Raw genomic sequence first — 19,134 nt, 5'->3', positions numbered from 1 at the left:
CGTTTCCATGGCAACGCCCCCGCGCGTTGCCGTGACAACGCAGCATCTCTATGGTACCGGTGTGGGCGGGGCTTCCTCCATAGGCCACGCCCATTCTTTTGCTACTGGGAGGGGCGGGGCCGCAGCGGCGCCGGCGCGCGGAGGGCGCGGCGCATGCGCAGTGCGGGAGCGCGCCCGGCCCAGGCGAGTGTCCGGTGAGCGAGGGGGGACCGGGGGACACCGGGGCCGGGACGGGGGCATCGGGAGCGGCCCTCCTCCGGGACCCGTCCGCCTCCAGACCCGCTGGTGCCGGGCCGTGCTGCCCGCCGGCAGCCGCCGTTCTGCTCCGCCTGGGGGCAGCGGCACCGGGGGGTACCGGGTGCACCGGGGCCTGAGGGGGCGGGACCGGACGGGACGGGATGTACCGGGAGCGGGCTCTGACCCGCGCTGGGACTTGTGTTTCTCCGGTGCTGCCGGTGCCAGCCCCGGGAGTCGCCCGTCCCCGTCCCGGTGAGCGCACCGGGTCCCGGCGGATTCCCCGGCCGGGAGTCCCCGGTTGCCTCCACCGGGGCAGGGTCCGGGCGATGCTCGCGGGGCTTTGGGGACACCGGGGAGCGGTGCCTTCCCCTCTCCGCCCGGTGGGTCCGGGGGCTGCCGGGGAACGGGAGCCAGGCGGGCGCGGTGCTGCTCTCGGGGCTCTGGGCGGACGGGACCGGCTCAGCTCCGGTGCACTCGCGTTAAACGGAGCTCGTGTCTCCGTTAAATGAGCCTGGCTGTGCTACAAACCCAATTAAAGTGCGGGGAGTTTTCCCTCGGGAGCTGCCCTGGGAATTCCCAGCCTCAGGTTGTGCTCATTGGGTTCTCTGTGGTTTGGGATTTCCCTCGCTGTGCCCTGCCAGGACAGGCTGGCACTGCCCGGGCTGCCAGGGGCTGCCAAACTCCTCCTTGGCTCTGCTTTGGGGCCACCAAAATCCTCCTGAATTCCTCCTGCTCCTGGCTCTGGTTTGGGGCTACCAAATTCCTCCTACTCCTGGCTCTGATTTGGGGCTGCCAAACTCCTCCTTGGTTCTGGTTTGGGGCCACCAAATTCCTCCTGCTCCTGGCTCTGGTTTGGGGCCACCAAATTCCTCCTTGGCTCTGGTTTGGGGCCACCAAATTCCTCCTAAATTCCTCCTGCTCCTGGCTCTGGTTTCAGGAGCAAGCCATGCTCAGGAAGCAGAAAATTGGGAATTTTTCCTGGTGAGTTCTGGGGATTTCACCCCTTGCAGCACCTCTGGGTGCTTCCCTTGGCAGGGTTGTGCCAGGCAGAGGGTGAATCCACGCCTGGAGAATTCCTAAAGAAAACAAGGAATGTTCTGGAGTTCTTACCCAGCCCTGACCAAACTCCAAATCCATCCTGACCTCCTCAACACCTCCCTGAGGGGCAGCAGCAGCAAAATCCTTTTCCCTTTTGTGTTTCAATCCACGGTTTGTGTCTCTGCAGGATTTTTTGGGAAGCCAGGAGCGGTGGAGCCCAGCATGGCAGACCAGAAGCGTCTGGCCTTCTCCATCATCCAGTTCCTGCACACCCAGCTCCAGAACGGGAGCATGTCTCCAGATGCTCAGGAGAGTTTGGAAGGTGGGCTGGATCTACCTCTGTCAGGCCAAAATTTGGGAGAATTTCACCGTTTTTTCCCTCTTTTCTACCCCTGCCTTGGCTGGGCTGCTCCCGGTGCCGAACCTCGCTGGAATTTTGGAGTTGATTTTTCCTTTTGGGATTTATCCAGGGATGCTGGTGGCTTGTGTGGCTTCTGATCTCTGCCAAGAGCAGCTTAGCTGGAGGCAGGGATGTACCTGGGCTCAGAAGCCTCCCTGATCCCTGCTTGGAGACTCAGAGGGTTCATCCAGGCCAAGCTGGGAGCGCTCCATGGGGTGGGAGGTGGGAATTCCCTGGCTCCAGGGAAACTTTCTGTGCTCCTGGGGTTGTTCCTGCTCTTTTTCTCCCCAAAATGTCATCCCTCAAGGTTTTTCCAGGCCTTTCCAAAGGGCAGGGATCTTTAAAGGTCTCCTTAAGGAGCTTAAGGTTTAGCCCTTGGTTTGTGGGTTTGTTGCAGTGAAAGGAGCGTGGCTCTGGGGTGGGGGGACATTGCTGGGAGATGGGACTGGGAATGGGATATTTTGGGATGAAAAATGTGGCAGGAGGGCTCTGGGAGGCTCTGATTTTCCCTGGGAGCAGCTTCCCAAGCCTGAGAAGGGAGGAGGTGGCTCAGGGCTCCCAGAGCAAGGGGAATGTTTGGGTCTCTCCTTGGGATTCTGAGCCATTCCCACATTCCCAGCTGTGGGAATGCTGCTGCAGCCCCAGCCTGATTCACTTCCAAGCCCAGGAATCCCTCAGGGAGTGGGAACTGGGACTGGCTCCATCCAGGAGATCCAGAGGGAGGCTTTGCCCAGCTCTGAGTTTTGGCAAAATTTGAAAATACAGCCCAAAAATCCCATCTGGTGTGGGGGAAATATTGGGTTTTTTTCCTGGTTTTTTTGAGAGATGAGGGAGAGGGTTGAACATTTATTAATTCATGACCTGACTCTCCTTATCCAGTGGCCATCCAGTGCCTGGAAACAGCATTTGGGGTCTCCATGGAAGACCAAAGCCTGGCTGTGTCCCAGACCCTCCCCGAAATATTTGAAGCCGTGGCAGGGAAGGTGAGTGAGAGCCCTGGGATGTTCCCTTTTCCCTGAGTTCTGCTGGATTTTCCAGGAGGCTGCTGCTGCTCCCCTTAGGGAGTGTGGGAGGGGAACGTTTTGGGCTGGAAAAAGTTGTGGGAATTGTGGGAATGCTCAGCTCAGCTTCTGCCTCTCCTTGGAAGGAGCTGGAACACTCCAGAACGAACTCGGAGCCCGTCACCCCCTCAGAAGATGACGTGGCTGAAGCTGAAAGACTCAAGACTGAAGGTACCAACCCCTGGAGCTGCTGGATCATGAGGCTTTGGTGCTAATTGGGAGGGCATCTCAATTCCCTGGCACCTGGAATTGGAGGAAAAAAAAGGGAATGTTTTCTATTTCTGCCTCTTGCTCTGCCTGGGCTGCAGGAGCCTGGGGAGGTTTGGCTGCCAGGAATGTTGGATCAGTGGGATTTTTATCCCAAAAATCCTGTGGGGTGTGGAGCAGAGCATCCATCCTTCCTGCTCTGTGCATGGCTTTTTCCTGGGAAAAATGGGATGGGTGTGGATGCAGCATTTCCCCCCTGAGCCAGCACCTGGGGTGGTTTTTGGGATCAGGAATGGGGGAATTTCCAACATTGCCCCGCTGCTGGCCCTGCCCCACACTGACAAACCTCTCCCCTGTGCTATTTCCATGGATCCAGACCTTTGCTTTGGTTTATCCCAGGTTTTTTTTTTCCATCTTTTCCCCACCCTCCTTTCAGGAAATGACCAAATGAAGGCAGAAAACTTCGAGGCTGCCGTGTCTTTTTATGGAAAAGCCATCGAGTTAAACCCAGCCAACGCCGTTTATTTCTGCAACAGGTACTGAGCAGCTCCTCCCTGCTGGCACCCCAGGCTCCAGAATGCCCAAAAATCCCAATTTTTCAAACCATCCTGTGGAGTTTTGGAGCAGTTCCTTGCTCGTTGTGGGATTGTGCCGTGCTTTTGGTGCCTCCTGGGATCTCTGGGTGGGATGTGGGTGTGGAAATGAACTTTATCAGGCACTGGAGGGGTGAGGGATGCCAGGGAATGGGGTCTGCTTCCATGCAGAGTGGGATGTGCTGGGAATTCAGGGTGGAATGAGGAGCTGGAGGCTCCTCATGGAGAGTTAAGGGAGTTGTGTGTGCAGAATTGGCCATGGAAGAGGGGGAGGTTTTTGTGTTTCTCTGCAATTCCTGGATAAAACAGATTGTGAACTTGAATTTGATGGAATTCCCTGGTTGTGCTGGGAACTCAGACCCACCCCTGAAATGTAAACCCCCTCCCTCCAAATTGCTATAAATTTTACATTAAGGGGCTCTCAGGCAAAAAATATGGGAGCAGGACTAACAGTTCTTTAATAGGGAAGAAAATAAAAGGATAAAATAAACAATGCAGTGAACTAAAACAACACTGCCAGAGTCAGAACACAGCCTGACACCCTGTGGGTCAGGGTGTGGGCAGCAGAACCATTGGAATTGTGGCTCAGCCCTCCTGCAGTGTCAGGGGTGGCTCTGATGGAGCAGGGATCCTGTAGGAAAGGGTGGAATCTTCCTCTGAAGATCCAGGGCAAGAGGCAGCTGCTGTTCCTCTGGGAAATCCAGTGCAGAAGCTGTGCTGGAGTTCCAAAATCTCCAGATTATATCCGGGTAGGAAGGCTTGAAATCTCAGATTCTATCCAGATAGGAATGTTTGAAATCTCAGATTCTATCCAGGTAGGAATGTTTGAAATCTCAGATTCTATCCAGATAGGAATGTTTGAAATATCACATTATATCCAGGTAGGAATGTTTGAAATCTCAGATTCTGTCCAGGTAGGAATGTTTGAAATCTCAGATTCTGTCCAGGTAGGAATGTTTGAAATCTCAGGCTGTATCCAGGTAGGAATGTTTGAAATCTCAGATTCTATCCAGGTAGGAATGTTTGAAATCTCAGGCTATATCCAGGCAGGAATGTTTGAAATCTCTGATTATGTCCAGATAGGAATGTTTGAAATCTCAGATTCTATCCAGGTAGGAATGTTTGAAATCTCAGATTCTATCCAGTTAGGAATGTTTGAAATCTCAGATTCTATCCAGATAGGAATGTTTGAAATCTCAGATTCTATCCAGGCAGGAATGCTTGGCTCCTCCCTCTGGGCTCACATTCCCAATGGGATGCTGCAGTTCTTATCAGCCGTGCAGGGACATTCAGTGGCCTCTTATCAGCAGATTTCTCCCCTGTTGTGGAAGAGATAAGGAAAACTGCCCACTTAGCAGAAGCCAGCTGCCATCCAGATGGCAAAACAGAATCCACTTTGCTTGGCAATGCAGGGGGTTCTGCTTTTCCCATTTTTCCAGAGCTGCTGCCTACAGCAAACTGGGGAATTACGCGGGAGCCGTGCGGGACTGCGAGCGCGCCATCGGCATCGACCCCAGCTACAGCAAAGCCTACGGCAGGATGGGGTGAGCAGCACCCTCCTGGGGAAATTCCCACCTTTCCTTGGGAATTCTGCAGCCCTGAAAACCCCCAGAACAGGGATTTTATCAGTTTGTTCCGCCATGAAAAAATTCCTGCTTTATAGGGTGGAGAAAAAATTCACATTTTTCAATTCTAAGAAAGTTGGTGGAACATCAGTTGGATAAAACAAGTGACCTAAAAACCCTTCTGTGACTTGGATTTTTATTTTCTTTTCTGCTGGAATTTTGATTTCCTGAAAATTTATTTCTTGATTCTAAGTTGGTGGGGACAAGTGGATTTAAAAAGTGCCCCAAAAAAACCCATCTGTGACTTTGATCTTTATTTTCTTTCCACCATTCCTGCTGGAATTTTCGATCCCTGCACGCCCCAGAACAGGGATTTTATCAGTTTGTTCCACCATGAAAAATTCCTGCTGTTTTGGCTTTTTAGGGTGGAGAAAAAATTCACATTTCTCAATTCTAAGAAAGTTGGTGGGGACAACAATTGGATTAAAAAAGGTGGAAAAAAAACCCTTCTGTGACTTTGAATTTTCTTTTCTTCCCCAGCTTGGCCCTGTCCAGCTTAAACAAACACACAGAAGCTGTTGTTTACTACAAAAAAGCTCTGGAGTTGGATCCGGACAACGAAACGTACAAATCCAACCTCAAAATAGCTGAACAGAAAATGAAGGAGACTCCCAGTCCAGTAAGTCGTGGAATTTGGGGATTTATTGAGGTTAAAAGAGCAGGAGCAGCGTTTTGCAACAACAATGGGAATGGGGTTTTGGAATGGGGAATGGGGAATGAGCAGTGGGAATGGGGAATGGGGAATGAGCAATGGGAATGGGGAATGAGCAATGGGGATGGGGATTGGGGAATGGGGAATGAGGAATGGGGTTTGGGAATGAGGAATGGGAAATGGGGAATGGGGTTTTGGAATAGGAATGGGGAATGAGGGATGGGAATGGGGAATGAGGGATGGGGAATGGGGAATGAGCAGTGGGGATTGGGGGATGGGAATGGGGAATGGGAATGGGGAATGAGGGATGGGGAATGGGGTTTTGGAATAGGATTGGGGAATGAGGGGTGGGAATGGGGAATGAGGGATGGGAATGGGGAATGAGGGATGGGAATGGGGAATGAGGAATGGGGTTTGGGAATGAGGAATGGGAAATGGGGAATGGGGTTTTGGAATAGGAATGGGGAATGAGGGATGGGAATGGGGAATGAGGGATGGGGAATGGGGAATGAGCAGTGGGGATTGGGGGATGGGAATGGGGAATGGGAATGGGGAATGAGGGATGGGGAATGGGGTTTTGGAATAGGATTGGGGAATGAGGGGTGGGAATGGGGAATGAGGGATGGGAATGGGGAATGAGGGATGGGAATGGGGAATGAGCAATGGGGATGGGGAATGAGGGATGGGAATGAGGGATGGGAATGGGGAATGAGGGATGGGAATGAGGGATGGGAATGGGGAATGAGGGATGGGAATGGGGAATGAGGGATGGGAATGAGCAATGGGGATTGGGGAATGAGGGATGGGAATGGGGAATGAGGGATGGGAATGAGCAATGACAGCAGCTCTGGTTTCTCTCTTCCAGACCAGCGGCCCCGGAGGGTTCGACTTGGCCGGATTGCTGAACAACCCCGGCTTCATGAGCATGGTGATTGCAGATGCTGGGATTCCCTGGGGTGGAGCCTCCCTGGGGGCTCTGGTGTCCCCTCACATGGGATTCCCTGGGGTGGAACCTCCCTGGTGCCTCCTCACATGGAATTCCCTGGGGTGGAACCTCCCTGGTGCCTCCTCACATGGAATTCCCTGGGGTGGAACCTCCCTGGTGTCTCCTCACATGGAATTCCTCAGCATGGAGCCCCTCTGGAAGCTTTCCCCGCTCCCTGGGGTTGTGTGAAAGCTGCTGCTGCTCCCTTCAGCTCAGGCAGAGCTGGGAATTTCTCCTCAGGCTTTTCCCAGGCTGTGGCAGGGCCTGCTCTGCTCTGGGCTTGGCCTTTGCTCTTTTTTTTTTTTGCCATTTTTGCCATTTTCCCCCTTTTCCTGGATTCCCAAGGATTCCCAAACATTCCCACCTTCCCTTTGGGGTTGATCCCACCCTGTCCCTGCTGCCTCACCTGGGTGTTGTTTTTATTCCCCACAGGCCTCAAACCTCATGAACAACCCCCAAGTACAACAGCTGTGAGTAGGATCCCACTTTTATGTATTCCCTCTTGGAATTCTGGGTTTGGCCTTTCCCACTGGGAGCAGGAGGAAATTTGGGCCAGGAATGTGGAGGAGGTTCAGAACCAGCCCAGTTCCATGAGCTGTGGGGGTTTGGATGCTCTGGGAGGTGCTAGGAAAGGGCTTGAAATAAAATTATTCCCAAAGGAGGTGGGATGGGATGGATCGTGGCCCTGGAATTGGCTCTGCTGCAGTTTTATGGGATTTCAGGATTTCCCAGCTTGGTTAAAATGGGAATATTCCCATTCCTGGATGGTTGTGAGGAGCAGTTCCCAATATTTGAAGAAAATGGATAAATTCCTGAATCCATTCCTGAGCACCCCTGTGGAGTGTGGCAGGAGGGAGAGACCCTCTGGAGCCCCCAAATCCTTGGATTTTTGGAATGAGATCACTCAGCTCCCTTTGGTTTCTCCCTGCTCCTGGTGCCTTTGGGAATTCCCACCTGGATCCAGCCCTGGAGGGAATCCAGGGAATCCTGTCCTGGATGCAGAGCAGGGCTGCAATTCCATAAATCCAGGAATATCAACATTATTTTAATAATTTTATTAATTGTTCAGCTAAATTAGTTATTTCCACCCGACTCAGGAAAAGGTGCTGCAGGGAATTCTGAGATCCCCAGGGTGGGAAGTTGCTCCCAGCAGTCCCCAGGTGATTTTTGGGGATCTTTTCCCAGTTCTGACCCTTTTTTCCCCTTCCCAGAATGTCGGGGATGATCTCGGGAGGCCACAACGCCATGGGAGCGACCGGGAGCAGCCCCTCCACCAACGACCTGGCCAGCCTGATCCAGGCGTGAGTGGGGACACTGGGGACAGGGCTGGGGACAGGGCTGGGGGATAGGACTGGGGACAGGGCTGGGGACACCTGGGGACAGGGCTGGGGACAGGGCTGGGGGATAGGACTGGGGGATAGGATTGCGGACAGGGCTGGGGACACCTGGGGACACCTGAGGACAGGGCTGGGGGATAGGACTGGGGACAGGTCAGGGGATGGCTGGGGACAGGGCTGGGAATGGCTGGGGACAGCTGGGGACAGGGCTGGGGGATAGGATTGGGGACAGGACTGGGGACACCTGGGGACAGGGCTGGGGGATGGGTTTGGGGACAGGGCTGGGGACACCTGGCGACAGGGCTGGGGGATAGGATTGGGGACAGGGCTGGGAATGGCCTGGGAATGGGCTGGGAATGGCTGGGGACAGGACTGGGGACAGGACTGGGGATGGGCTGGGGGACAAGGCTGGGGACAGCTTGGGGACAGAACTGGGCTGGGACTGGGGACAAGATGGGGGGGACATGGCTGGGAGCAGCTGGGGGATAGGACTGGGGACAGGGCTGGGGGACTCAGCTGGGGACAGGACTGGGAATGGCTGGGGGACACAGCTGGGGACAGGGCTGGGGACAGGACTGGGGGATAGGATTGGGGACAGGGCTGGGGGACACAGCTGGGGACAGGACTGGGAATGGCTGTGGACAGGGCTGGGGGACAGGGCTGGAGGACAGGGCTGGGGACAGGCTGGAGGAAATGGCTGGGGACAGCTTGGGGACAGAACTGGGCTGGGACTGGGGACAGCATTGGGGATAGGCTCAGGACAGGGCTGGGGACAGGGCTGGGGACAATCCAGGGGGACAATCCTGGGGACAGGGCTGGGAATGTCCCAGGGTGTTGCCTGTGTCCAGGTGTCCCCAATGTCCCCTGTGTGTCCCTGCTGTGCCCGGATGTCCCTGATGTCCCCAGGTGTCCCTGCTGTCTCCCATGTGTCCCTGCTGTCCCCTGTGTGTCCCTGCTGTCCCCTGTGTGTCCCTGATGTCCCCCATGTGTCCCTGCTGTCCCCGTGTGTCCCTGCTGTCCCTTGTGTGTCCCTGATGTCCCCTGTGTGTCCCTGATGTCCCCGTGTGTCCCTGCTGTCCCCAGGGGCCAGCAGTTTGCCCAGCAGATGCAGCAGCAGAACCCTGAGCTCATTGAGCAGCTGCGCAGCCAAATCCGCAGCCGGACCCCGAGCGCCAGCAACGAGGAGCAGCAGGAGTGAGGTGGGGCATTGATTATTGATTGGTTATTGATTGAATACAGGAATTGATAACTCAGGAGTGAGGTGGGGCATTGATTATTGATTGGTTATTGGTTATTGATTGAATACAGGAATTGATAACTCAGGAGTGAGGTGGGGCATTGATTATTGATTGGTTATTGATTATTGATTGAATACAGGAATTGATAACTCAGGAGTGAGGTGGGGCATTGATTATTGATTGGTTATTGGTTATTGATTGAATACAGGAATTGATAACTCAGGAGTGAGGTAGGGCAGGAGCAGGGCCATTGATTATTGATTGATTCAGTACAGGAGTTGGTAATTCCAGTTTGAGTCAGTCAGCAGTGAATTGGGCAGGATCAATCATTGATTATTGATTGATTGATTGATTGAGTCCAGGAATTGGTAATTCCAATTTGAGTCAGTCAGCAGTGAGGTGGGGCAGGATCAATGCCATTGATTATTGATTGATTGAGTACAGGAATTGATAACTCCAGTTCTAATCAATCAGGAGTGAGGTAGGGCAGGATTAATGGCTATTGATTATTGATTGATTGAGTACAGGAATTGATAACTCCATTTCTAATCAATCAGGAGTGAGGTAGGGCAGGATCAGTGCCATTGATTATTGATTGATTGATCAATTCAATACAGGAATTGATAGTGTCAGTTTGAGTCAAATGAAGTTTTAAATTTCTATTCTAAATTCTCGAAATTTTAAATTGAAATGTTTTAAATAAAGTAAAATTAATATTTAGATCAAAATTTAAAATAAATTAAAATGTGCGGATGGAAAAGAATGAAAAAATTAAATTAAAATTAAAATAATTAAAATTAAAAGAATTGAAATAAGAATAAAATTATTTTAATTACAATAATGAAAGCAATTTAAATTGTTATTTTTATTTGAATTTAAAAATTGTTATTTTTATTTAAATTTGAATTTTAAATTGTTCTTTTTATTTAAATTTGAATTTAAAATAATGAAAAGAAGTTAAAATAAATTGAAATAAAATTTTAAATAAATGAAACAATAAAAATTAAATAATAATTAATAAAATAATTATAAAAATATATCATATAATTTTATAGGTTAATGTGTTAGTATTATAATAGTAATAATTAAATCATAGATTGCAATAAAATAAATTTAAAATAAATTTGATTGAAATAAAATTAGGTTATAATTTGAAATTAAATAAAAATAAAATGAAAATAAATTGAAATAAAATAAGTTGAAAATAGATGGAAATATAATAAAATAAAATAAATAAGTTAAATTAAAATAAAAACAATAGAAATAAATAATCCAGATTAATCTGATGAAATTCCCTTTTCCCCAAGTGAATTCCCTGTTTTCCCTCTCTCTGCAGCCCCTGGAAATTCCAGAATTTGCTTTTCCAGCTGGGAGCCACCTCCGTGTTGCCAATTCTTGACTTGGAAGTGTCCAAGAGGGGGAAAAAACCCGAAACTCCAACGGATAAAAACCACAAAAATTCCCAAATCTTCCCGTGCCCTGCATGTCCCTGAGAATTCCCATTTCCCTCCCTTTTTTCCCCTTTTTCCCCCTTTTTCCAGGTTTATTTTTTGGGGTTTTTTTTCCTGGCAGCCCCAGCAGAACTGAACTCAGAATTCTGCTGGGAAATTCCCAAATCCCTGCAGGATTTGCTGCCTGGGGGGGGTTTATTCCCAATTTTTTGTTGTTTTTTGGAGCATTTCCAAGCGAATTCTTCTTTTTTTGCCCCAATTTTCCCCTTGGGAGCCACTTCCAAGAAGTGTTTGAGTCCCTGCTCGTCCCCACCCTGGAATTCCTGGGATTTTCCATCTCTGGGAATGAGAATTTTGCTCCAAATCTGGGATTTTTTGGGAATTTTGCTGCTTCCCCCTCTCCAGCATCCACAGGGGAGTCAGGACTGAACCTCCCCCAGGCATTTTTGGGGTTTTTGCCATCCCAAAAAATCCTGGAAAATCCCATTTGAGTGTTCAGCAAACTCTGGCAAAATGGGGATTTCTCCCATGGAATGTGAGCAGGGAGGGAGTGAAGGTGTTTTTAGTGTGTTTTAAAGGAGTTTTTTCCGAATTATTTTGATTTTTTTTTTTTTTATTGCATGTCAGTGATCAGCCTGGCTGGGCTGGGGGTGAAGGGAATCCAAAATCCCCCTTTGGATCCAAAATCCAGGATTTGGGCAGGGAGAAGCTCCTGGAGCCACCTCAAATCCCAGCTGGGGGGAAACCAGAGGGGAATTTTTTAAAAATCCAAAATGGATTTAAATCCAATTTTTGGCTCTTGGGGGATGAGGAGCCCCTCTGGAACGTTGGGGAGACGGAAAAAATCATGGAAAAAAAGTGATTTTTTTTGGTCGAGGCTCCGTGGAATTCATGTGGTTCGTGTCACTCGTGAGGAATAAAAACCATTTGGACACTTTGGTTGTTATCCCTGCGTGCTCAGGTGATTTTCCAGAACCTTCTGTGGGCTCGGGATCTGTTTGGGGCACATTTTATTCCCATTTTCCCCAATTTTTTTGTCCTTCCCAACGGGAATTCTCCTCCTGCACATTCCTACAGCACAAAAAATAAGAAAACTTTTCTTTTTCCCTCCATTTCTCCTTCCCTAAATTGCTTTTAATTTCTCTCCACCTGCTTTTTTGTAGCCCCACCAAAGGAATTTCAGGCTGGAAAGGAAAATATTCTGGAATTATCCAAAAATGTGGAAACCACAGCGCCATTTTCCTGCTGTTTTCTGCACATTTTGTGCTGTTCCCTTTCCCTCACCCTCCTGGCTCTTTCCTGACCCGTTTTTTTAATATTTTTTTGTATTTTTTCCTCCTCTCTGAGTTGGGATTTTCCAGCCCTGAATTCCAGGTGAGATTTTCCAGGGAATTCCTCCTGCCCTGCTTGGAGCTGCCCCTGAACTCCAGGCTGAACTGCCTGGAGTTGCCCAGAAATTCCTGAGCTGACAGCACCAAAAAAAAGGGAAATTGATGGAATTCTGTGGAATTTTATGGAATTTCCAGGTGGGCCTCAGCTCTCCCTGCAGCACCCACAGCTGCCATTGGTGCGGTTTGATCACAGAGCGGCAGGAGCAGGGGGTGTGGGCGTGGCGGACGCTGTTCCAGGGATGGTTTTCCCATTCCCGGCGCTCCCGCTTTCCGGTTTTTCCCCATTCCCGTTTTTCCCGTTCCCGTTTTTCCCGGTGATCCCGGGTCCGGAACCCAGCGCTACGGGACGCGTTTCCCGCGGACCTCAATCGCCGCTCCCCCCACGCTGTGCTGTGGATGCGTTGATTGACAGCTCTAACGCCCAATCACAAATCAGCTTTTCCGCCTCAGCCAATGGGAGGCCGCCGTGGGCGGGCGATGCGGGGCGGCCGGGCCGGCATCGAGCGGGGCTTGCCGTGAGTGAGGGGGGGCGGTTACCGGGGTAACGGGGCCGAGGGGGTCGTGAGGAGATGGCGGGGCCGGGCCGGGGACCCCGGGGTCGCAACGGGGCTGGGGGAGCCGGGGCTGCGGGGGAAGGGGCGGGGGAACGGGGCTGGGCCCTCTCCGTGTGTGAGGGCTGGAGCCCGGCCTTGGTTTGAGGGGCCGGGGCTGGGCCCGCTCTGGGTGTGAGGGGTCAGGGTGTGCCCCAAGCTCCTGTGGGAGTCTGGGGTCCCCTCCTCGCCGTGAGGGGCTGGGCCCCTTCCCCATCCTGAGGGGCTCCATCTGCCTGTGAGGGGCTGGAGCTGGGGCCCTTCCCCATCCTGAGGGGCTCAGGGCAGACCCCGACCCTCTCTGAGGGTCTTCCCAGCTGAACTCTCCCCATGTGAGCTGCTCACCGCCCACCCAACAACGCTGAAACCTCTCCCCTCATCTCTGCTCCCTTTTGGTGGGCTCAGGTTGGTCTGGGAGGAGCCCCTTCCCCATCACCCCCTTTCTAAAAGCGATGGAACGGTCTCAAAGGGCTTGGAAGGGTCGGTTTTTCACAAAAACATTGGGATTTAGAGGAGCACGGATGAGGAACCCCTTTGTTTTTCCTCCCACAGTGCCCTGCCTGCTTTATAGAATATTTTTCATCGCATGGATGCTTCATTTTGAGCCAGTGACCCGAGCAGGAGCTGAGCTGATCCCTTGGTGCAGCAGTTTTGGGGCTGGGGACACAGCCCAGGTGTGCAGGAGGAGCAGGTGAGGAGATCCTCAGGTGCTCCTGGGGCTTCCTTTTCCTCAGGGCTGCTCCAGCCCCATTCAGGGATGCTGGATGTGGCTGCTCCACCTGAACTTGGGAAGTTGAGGCTTTGGAGGGGACGGGTTTGGGTTTAAAATGGGGGGGAAAGGGAAAAAAAGTGAGGTTAAAGGGTTTCTGGGGGGAGCCAGGTGTGTTCCAGAGGTGTGAACTGTGGAAAAAGGAGGATTTTATCCCTTCCCTCTGCCCTGGCACAGGTGTGGCTGGTGCCTGGGCCCAGGGTTTGGGCTTGGCCTGACCTGCAGTGAGTCAGTGTCACCTGATGGGCTCTGAATTCCTCTCTTTGTCCGTTAGAGACAAAGACTCGGGGTGGCAGCACACAGGGAATGGCTCCTCCCCACTGCCAGAGGGCTGGGATGGGTGGGAGTTTGGGGAGGGCATAAATGGGATTTTGGGGAGGGGATGGAGGAGAGTTTGGGAATGGGATGGATGGAATTGTGGGAAGGGGATGGATGGAATTTTGGGGAGGGGATGAGTGAGATGTTGTGGAGGGGATGGATGGGGATTTGGGAAGAGGATGGATGGGATGTTGGAAGGGGATGGGTGGGATTTTTGGAAGGGGATGGATGGGAGATTGGGAAGGGGATGGGTGGGATTTTTGGAAGGGGATAGATGGGATGTTGAGAAGGAATTCCTCCTTGGGAGAGTGGGCAGGCCCTGTCAAGAATTTCCCAGTGGCTGCCACATCCCTGGAAGTGTCCAAGGACAGGGCTTCAAAGACCTCCAGGGAAGGATGGTTTGAGGTGACCACAATTCCAGGGCTTTCATTCAAAATTCCTTTTCAATCCAGTTTGAACTTTTCCCTGCTGCTTCCTACAGCTCATAAAGGAAAAATCTCTGTGTTCTCCCTATCCCCAGGCAGCCTCTCTCCCTGAGGCCCATCCAGGCTGATGCCCCCGCTCTGAGCACACCCAGAGGGTGCCCTCCGGGGCCGGATCCCGGGCAGGATGAGGATCGTGGTGGCCAAGGTGCTGTGCCTGCTGGGGATCTGTGTGCTGGTGCTGGCCGGGGCCCTGCTGCCCGTCAGGCTGATCGAGGCCGACCACGAGAAGGCTCAGCGCTCCCGCCGCCTGCTGGCGCTCTGGAACTCCTTCGGGGGCGGTGTCTTCCTGGCCACGTGCTTCAACGCGCTCCTGCCCGCCGTCAGGGGCAAGGTGGGTCCTGGGGGCGTCCTGCATAAATCTGAGCCTGCAGGGCCCCAGCTGTGGGGGCTGTGCCCGCTGGAGCAGCTCTGCTGTGCCCGGGGGCTCAGCGAGGGGAGCTGTGCCCACCTCCTGTCTCACTCTGAGCCTGCAGGGGTTCAGTTGGGAGTGGTTTGAGGGGGCTCTGCCTGCTGGAGCAGCTGTGCTGTGTCCAGGAGCTCACCAAGGGGAGCTGTGCCCACCTCCTGTCTCACTCTGAGCCTGCAGGGGCCCAGGGCGAATGGATTTAGGGGGCTCTGCCTGCTGGAGCAGCGCTGCTGTGCCCCCTGGAGCAGCTCTGCTGTGCCCAGGAGCTCAGCAAGGGGAGCTGTGCCCACCTCCTGCCTTAATCTGAGCCTGCAGGGGCTCAAGTGGGAGTGGATTTAGGGGGCTCTGCCCTCTGGAGCAGCTCTGCTGTGTCCAGGGGCTCAGCAAGGGGAGCTGTGCCCACCTCCTGCCCCTCTCTCTGTGGAGAAAGTGGAGGCAGAGGAGGCTGTGGGGTGTGAGGATCAAACAGCAAGGCAGGGATTTCCTGTGCCCTGCCAAGGCTGCTGTACAAGGATGTGGCAGCATCATGGATTGATGGAGTGTCCCTGTGGGAATGGTTCCCTTCAGAGGGATAAAGGGGTGGATTCACTGTGGATCTGTGGGAATTGTTCTCTCCACAGGGATAAAGGGGTGGATTCACTGTGGATCTGTGGGAATTGTTCTCTCCACAGGGATACAGGTGTGGATTCACTGTGGATCTGGGGAATGGTTCCCTTCAGAGGGATAAAGGGGTGGATTCACTGTGGATCTGTGGGACTGTGTCTCACCAGAGGGATAAAGGGGTGGATTCACTGTGGATCTGTGGGACTGTGTCCCACCAGAGGGATAAAGGGATGGATCTTTTGCTCCCTTCCAGCTCGATGAGGTTCTCAGACAGAACAACGTGACCACGGACTACCCGGTGGCCGAGACCATCATGATGGTCGGCTTCTTCCTGTCGGTCTTCGTGGACCAGCTCTTCCTGAGCTTGCAGAAGGAGAAGCCGTCCTTCATCGACCTGGAGACCTTCAACGCGGGCTCGGACGCGGGCAGCGACTCGGAGTACGAGAGCCCCTTCATGGCGTCCCCGCGCGGGCGCGCGCTCTACGGGGAGCACGGCCCGCACTCGCACGGCCTGCACCTCCCCGAGCTCGCCCGCTGCGGCCCCCGCCGCCTGCTGGGGCTGGTCTTTGCCCTCTGCACCCACTCCATCTTCGAGGGTCTGGCGCTGGGCCTGCAGGAGGACGGAGGCAGAGTGGTCAGCTTGTTCCTGGGAGTGGCCGTGCACGAGACGCTGGTGGCCGTGGCCTTGGGCATCAGCATGGCCAAGGCGTCGCTGGCGCTGAGGGATGCGGCCAAGCTGGCGGTGGCCGTGTGCCTGATGATCCCGCTGGGCATCGGGGTGGGCATGGGCATCGAGAGCAGCCGCAGCGCCGCGGGCAGCATCGCCTCCCTGCTGCTGCAGGGCGTCGCCGGCGGCACCTTCCTCTTCGTCACCTTCTTCGAGATCCTGGCCAAGGAGCTGGAGGATAAAAGCCACCGGCTGCTCAAGGTGCTGTGCTTGGTGCTGGGCTACACCGCGCTGGCCGGGCTGGTGCTCGTCCCGTGGTGAGCCGAGAGCCTCAGGAAGCCGAGGGAGCAAAACCTCACCTCTCCCCTCCCACGGCGCCGGGAGGAGCCGCCCCTTTCACCGCTGGAACAGCCCAACCCGGGCGGAGTTTCCATGATGACCTGGAGGAGGAGAATCTCTTCCCGTGTGCTCAGAGTGAGGAATATCCCGAGGGATTGTCCCTGCCCGAGGGGCTGCAGGGAATAGCGGACACAAACGTTAAAGATCTGGGTAAATTCTGCTTCCAAGAGCTCCTCGAATGTGTGTGTGTCTCCCTCCTTCCCTTCGGCCACGCTCCGGAGGCTCCGAGGAGGTGAGGAACAAACAGGAGTGGAGGCAGAGCAGGTGGGAGCAGGGATTGCCAGGCTGCACTAAGCTGCTTTCGCTGGCTTAGTTGGGAGTAAAACCTGGTTGTAAGAGCTGCCAAAAATAACATCCCTGTGGGGCTCTGGCCTTCCAGGCCCTGCTGCCTCCACACAGCTTCCAGCGCCCCACCTGGGGCTCGGGGAGCTCAGCTTTTCCAGGGATTCATGGAAGAAATGAGGCCGGGCCCCTCTACCCTGCTTCCTTCTCAGCTTCGTGCCCATAGGTTGAGCATTCCCTAAGGAAAACCTCTGAAAATCAGAGGCTGAATGCCAGGATGGTTTGAGTTGGGGAGGACCTTAGAGCCTGTTCAGTGCCATGGACAGGGACACCTTGCACTGTCCCAGGGTGCTGCAAGCCCCGTCCAACCTGGCCTTGGACACTTCCAGGGGTGCAGCAGATCCTCACCTTATCCAGAGCCTGGCATCCATGAGCTTGCAGGAAACGGGCAGTAACAATTTCCAGCACTGATATTTTGGAGCAAACTCTTCGTGTTCTCAGTGCTCTGCAGTCAGAGGGGCCGAGCAGTTCCCATCAGGGGCTGCTCCAAGGCTTTTCCAGGTTTCCAAAGGAATGGAATCACCTCCCTTGGGGGGGAGTGGAGATGATGCTGAGAGACACGAGCAGCTCCCAGCAGCCGCCACAGAGCCCCTGGGAAGCTCCTGATCCCGCTGGATTTGCCTTTGGGAGCCAGGAGCTGGGATCAGAGGCTGGAGCTGGGAATGTGCTCCCCCCCAGCTGTGAAACACAGCCTGGCTCAGGCAGGGGCTGCATTTTAATTACCCGGAGCCTTCGCTCCTGCAGCAGCAGCTTGGCCGGGCCCTGGAAGCGCTGATGGAATTATAAGGATGGCGCAGTGCCGGCAGCGGGAAGGAGGCGCGGAGCCTCCGCGGTGGCCCAGCTGCAGCATATGGAGGCAGCTGAGCATCATCTGACAGATCCTGGGGCTCGTTAGTTTAATTGCTGCAACATCCCCGAGTCAATTAATCTTCCTTTGAAAACCTGGAGTGGAAGGGGGGGGTGTGGAGGGAGGTTATTTTGGGCCTGGCATGACACAAAGCAGCAGGATGAGAGGAGAACGTGATTTGTGATTTGCCTCGGCCGTGGTGAAGCCTCGGGGCTGTTTCACCTCTCCTGGGGGGTGACCTCTCTCCTGGGGGGGATGAAGGGGGAGAGGTGACACGGTGCTGAGTGTCCCCTGTTGGGCTGTCACCTCCGTTTCACGCCCTCCTCCTGCTGCAGTTGGGATCGGGGGCGGGGGCTGTGAAGTGCCAGGGGGTGCTGAGCTCCCCCATCCTCATCCCGCTGCCCTGGGGGGGTTCATCCACAGGATCATCCCGTGCTCCAGGGTGGAGGAGGAGGAGGAGGAGGCCCTGCTGCTCCCAATAAATTCCCTGCCCTTCTCCCCTCGCTGTCACTCGCTTTTTTTGATGTCCCCCATGGCTGCTCCGCGTCCGGCTCACGCGGCATCCACACGTGCCCGGCCCCGGCGTGGGCTGAGCCCCCTCCCCGGGCATCCGAACCCCTCCAGCCGGACCCCCCAGAGCCCTGCTGAGCCCGGGGGCGGGGGACAGGACCCCCCCCAGCACCCCCCGCTCGGCAGCGCCGTGATTCAGCCCTGCGTGAGCGGCCGCCCCGTTGCGTCAGGCCTGGCGGGGAGCTGCGGCTCAATGGAACGAGGAGGAGCCGCAGGAAAATGATCAAGGAAAGCTCATTCATTGCCTCTAACGAGGAGTATCCGGCCGGCTCCGGGCGCGGCGGGGGTGGGGGGGGCTGAGGCTGCCACCACCCCCCCTGGGCCTTGTCACCCCGCGGGGCGGGGCGGGCCGATGTCCCCGTGCCCCCCCCGCTGCCCTCCCCGTTCCCGTGGGGACGCGGTGCCAGCGCGTGGGTGCCACCGTGGCCCGGTGCCCGCTGGCTGCTATTAATAGAGGCTGCGGATTTTAATTGCTGCCACTCAGGAGTGGGGCCGGGGGGGGTGAGGCAGGAGCAGCCCCCGGCTGTGACAGGGACCATCAGACCCCTGGAGTCACCAGTCACCTCCAGTGCCCAGTGCCAGTGGTGGGACACGGAGCTGGGGATGGTCACCCTGGGGCTCTTCTGGTCCCACTCAGGCACTGGGGGGGGCTCAGCCAGCGCTTGAGTGTCCCACAGCCCCACCAGGGTCCCCAGTGTGTCCCCTCAAGGGCCCCTCTGGGGTTCTGGGGCTCTGCCATGAGCAGGTGACACCAGTTGGTGACAAAGGCCCTGCGGTGTGTGCACAAGCTCCCGGTCCTGTGCTGGGGTGGCACCATGGCCTCTGTGTCCCCAGAGCCCAGCATGGCTGCCCAGGCCACCCCCAACTGCCACGGGGGCTCACAGCACCCTGTGCCACCTGTGCCCTGCCTGGCTGGGATGTTG

At 54.6% G+C, this 19,134-nt stretch overlaps 2 protein-coding genes across 5 annotated transcripts; both read left to right on the top strand.

The window, feature by feature from the left end:
• The first annotated feature begins 56 nt into the window (after positions 1-56).
• Positions 57-11,770, top strand: SGTA (small glutamine rich tetratricopeptide repeat co-chaperone alpha). 2 transcript variants are annotated; one of them, XM_071452064.1, is made up of 12 exons: positions 57-194; positions 1,463-1,597; positions 2,555-2,658; positions 2,823-2,907; positions 3,380-3,479; positions 4,976-5,080; positions 5,642-5,780; positions 6,679-6,741; positions 7,231-7,268; positions 8,010-8,099; positions 9,219-9,334; positions 10,710-11,770. In XM_071452064.1, the coding sequence occupies exons 2-11, from the start codon at positions 1,498-1,500 to the stop codon at positions 9,331-9,333; spliced, it is 939 nt and encodes a 312-aa protein (XP_071308165.1). In that variant the 5' UTR covers positions 57-194; positions 1,463-1,497; the 3' UTR covers position 9,334; positions 10,710-11,770. The 2 variants fall into 2 exon arrangements, with proteins under 2 accessions (XP_071308165.1, XP_071308166.1); XM_071452065.1 differs by having other exon boundaries at positions 162-183.
• An 815-nt stretch (positions 11,771-12,585) lies between these two features.
• Positions 12,586-18,139, top strand: SLC39A3 (solute carrier family 39 member 3). Of its 3 annotated transcripts, none has more exons than XM_071452066.1 (4): positions 12,586-12,730; positions 13,358-13,496; positions 14,413-14,708; positions 15,640-18,139. In XM_071452066.1, the coding sequence occupies exons 3-4, from the start codon at positions 14,502-14,504 to the stop codon at positions 16,372-16,374; spliced, it is 942 nt and encodes a 313-aa protein (XP_071308167.1). In that variant the 5' UTR covers positions 12,586-12,730; positions 13,358-13,496; positions 14,413-14,501; the 3' UTR covers positions 16,375-18,139. The 3 variants fall into 3 exon arrangements, with proteins under 3 accessions (XP_071308167.1, XP_071308168.1, XP_071308169.1); XM_071452067.1 differs by lacking the exon at positions 12,586-12,730 and adding an exon at positions 12,739-12,756; XM_071452068.1 differs by lacking the exon at positions 12,586-12,730 and adding an exon at positions 12,862-13,210.
• The last annotated feature ends 995 nt before the right edge of the window (positions 18,140-19,134 follow it).

The sequence above is a fragment of the Agelaius tricolor genome, unplaced genomic scaffold, assembly GCF_023055355.1.
Source record: "Agelaius tricolor isolate 1412-34295 unplaced genomic scaffold, bAgeTri1.0.p SCAF_33, whole genome shotgun sequence".
NCBI lineage: Eukaryota > Metazoa > Chordata > Aves > Passeriformes > Icteridae > Agelaius > Agelaius tricolor.
This window is presented reverse-complemented; position numbering and strand designations above follow the sequence as displayed.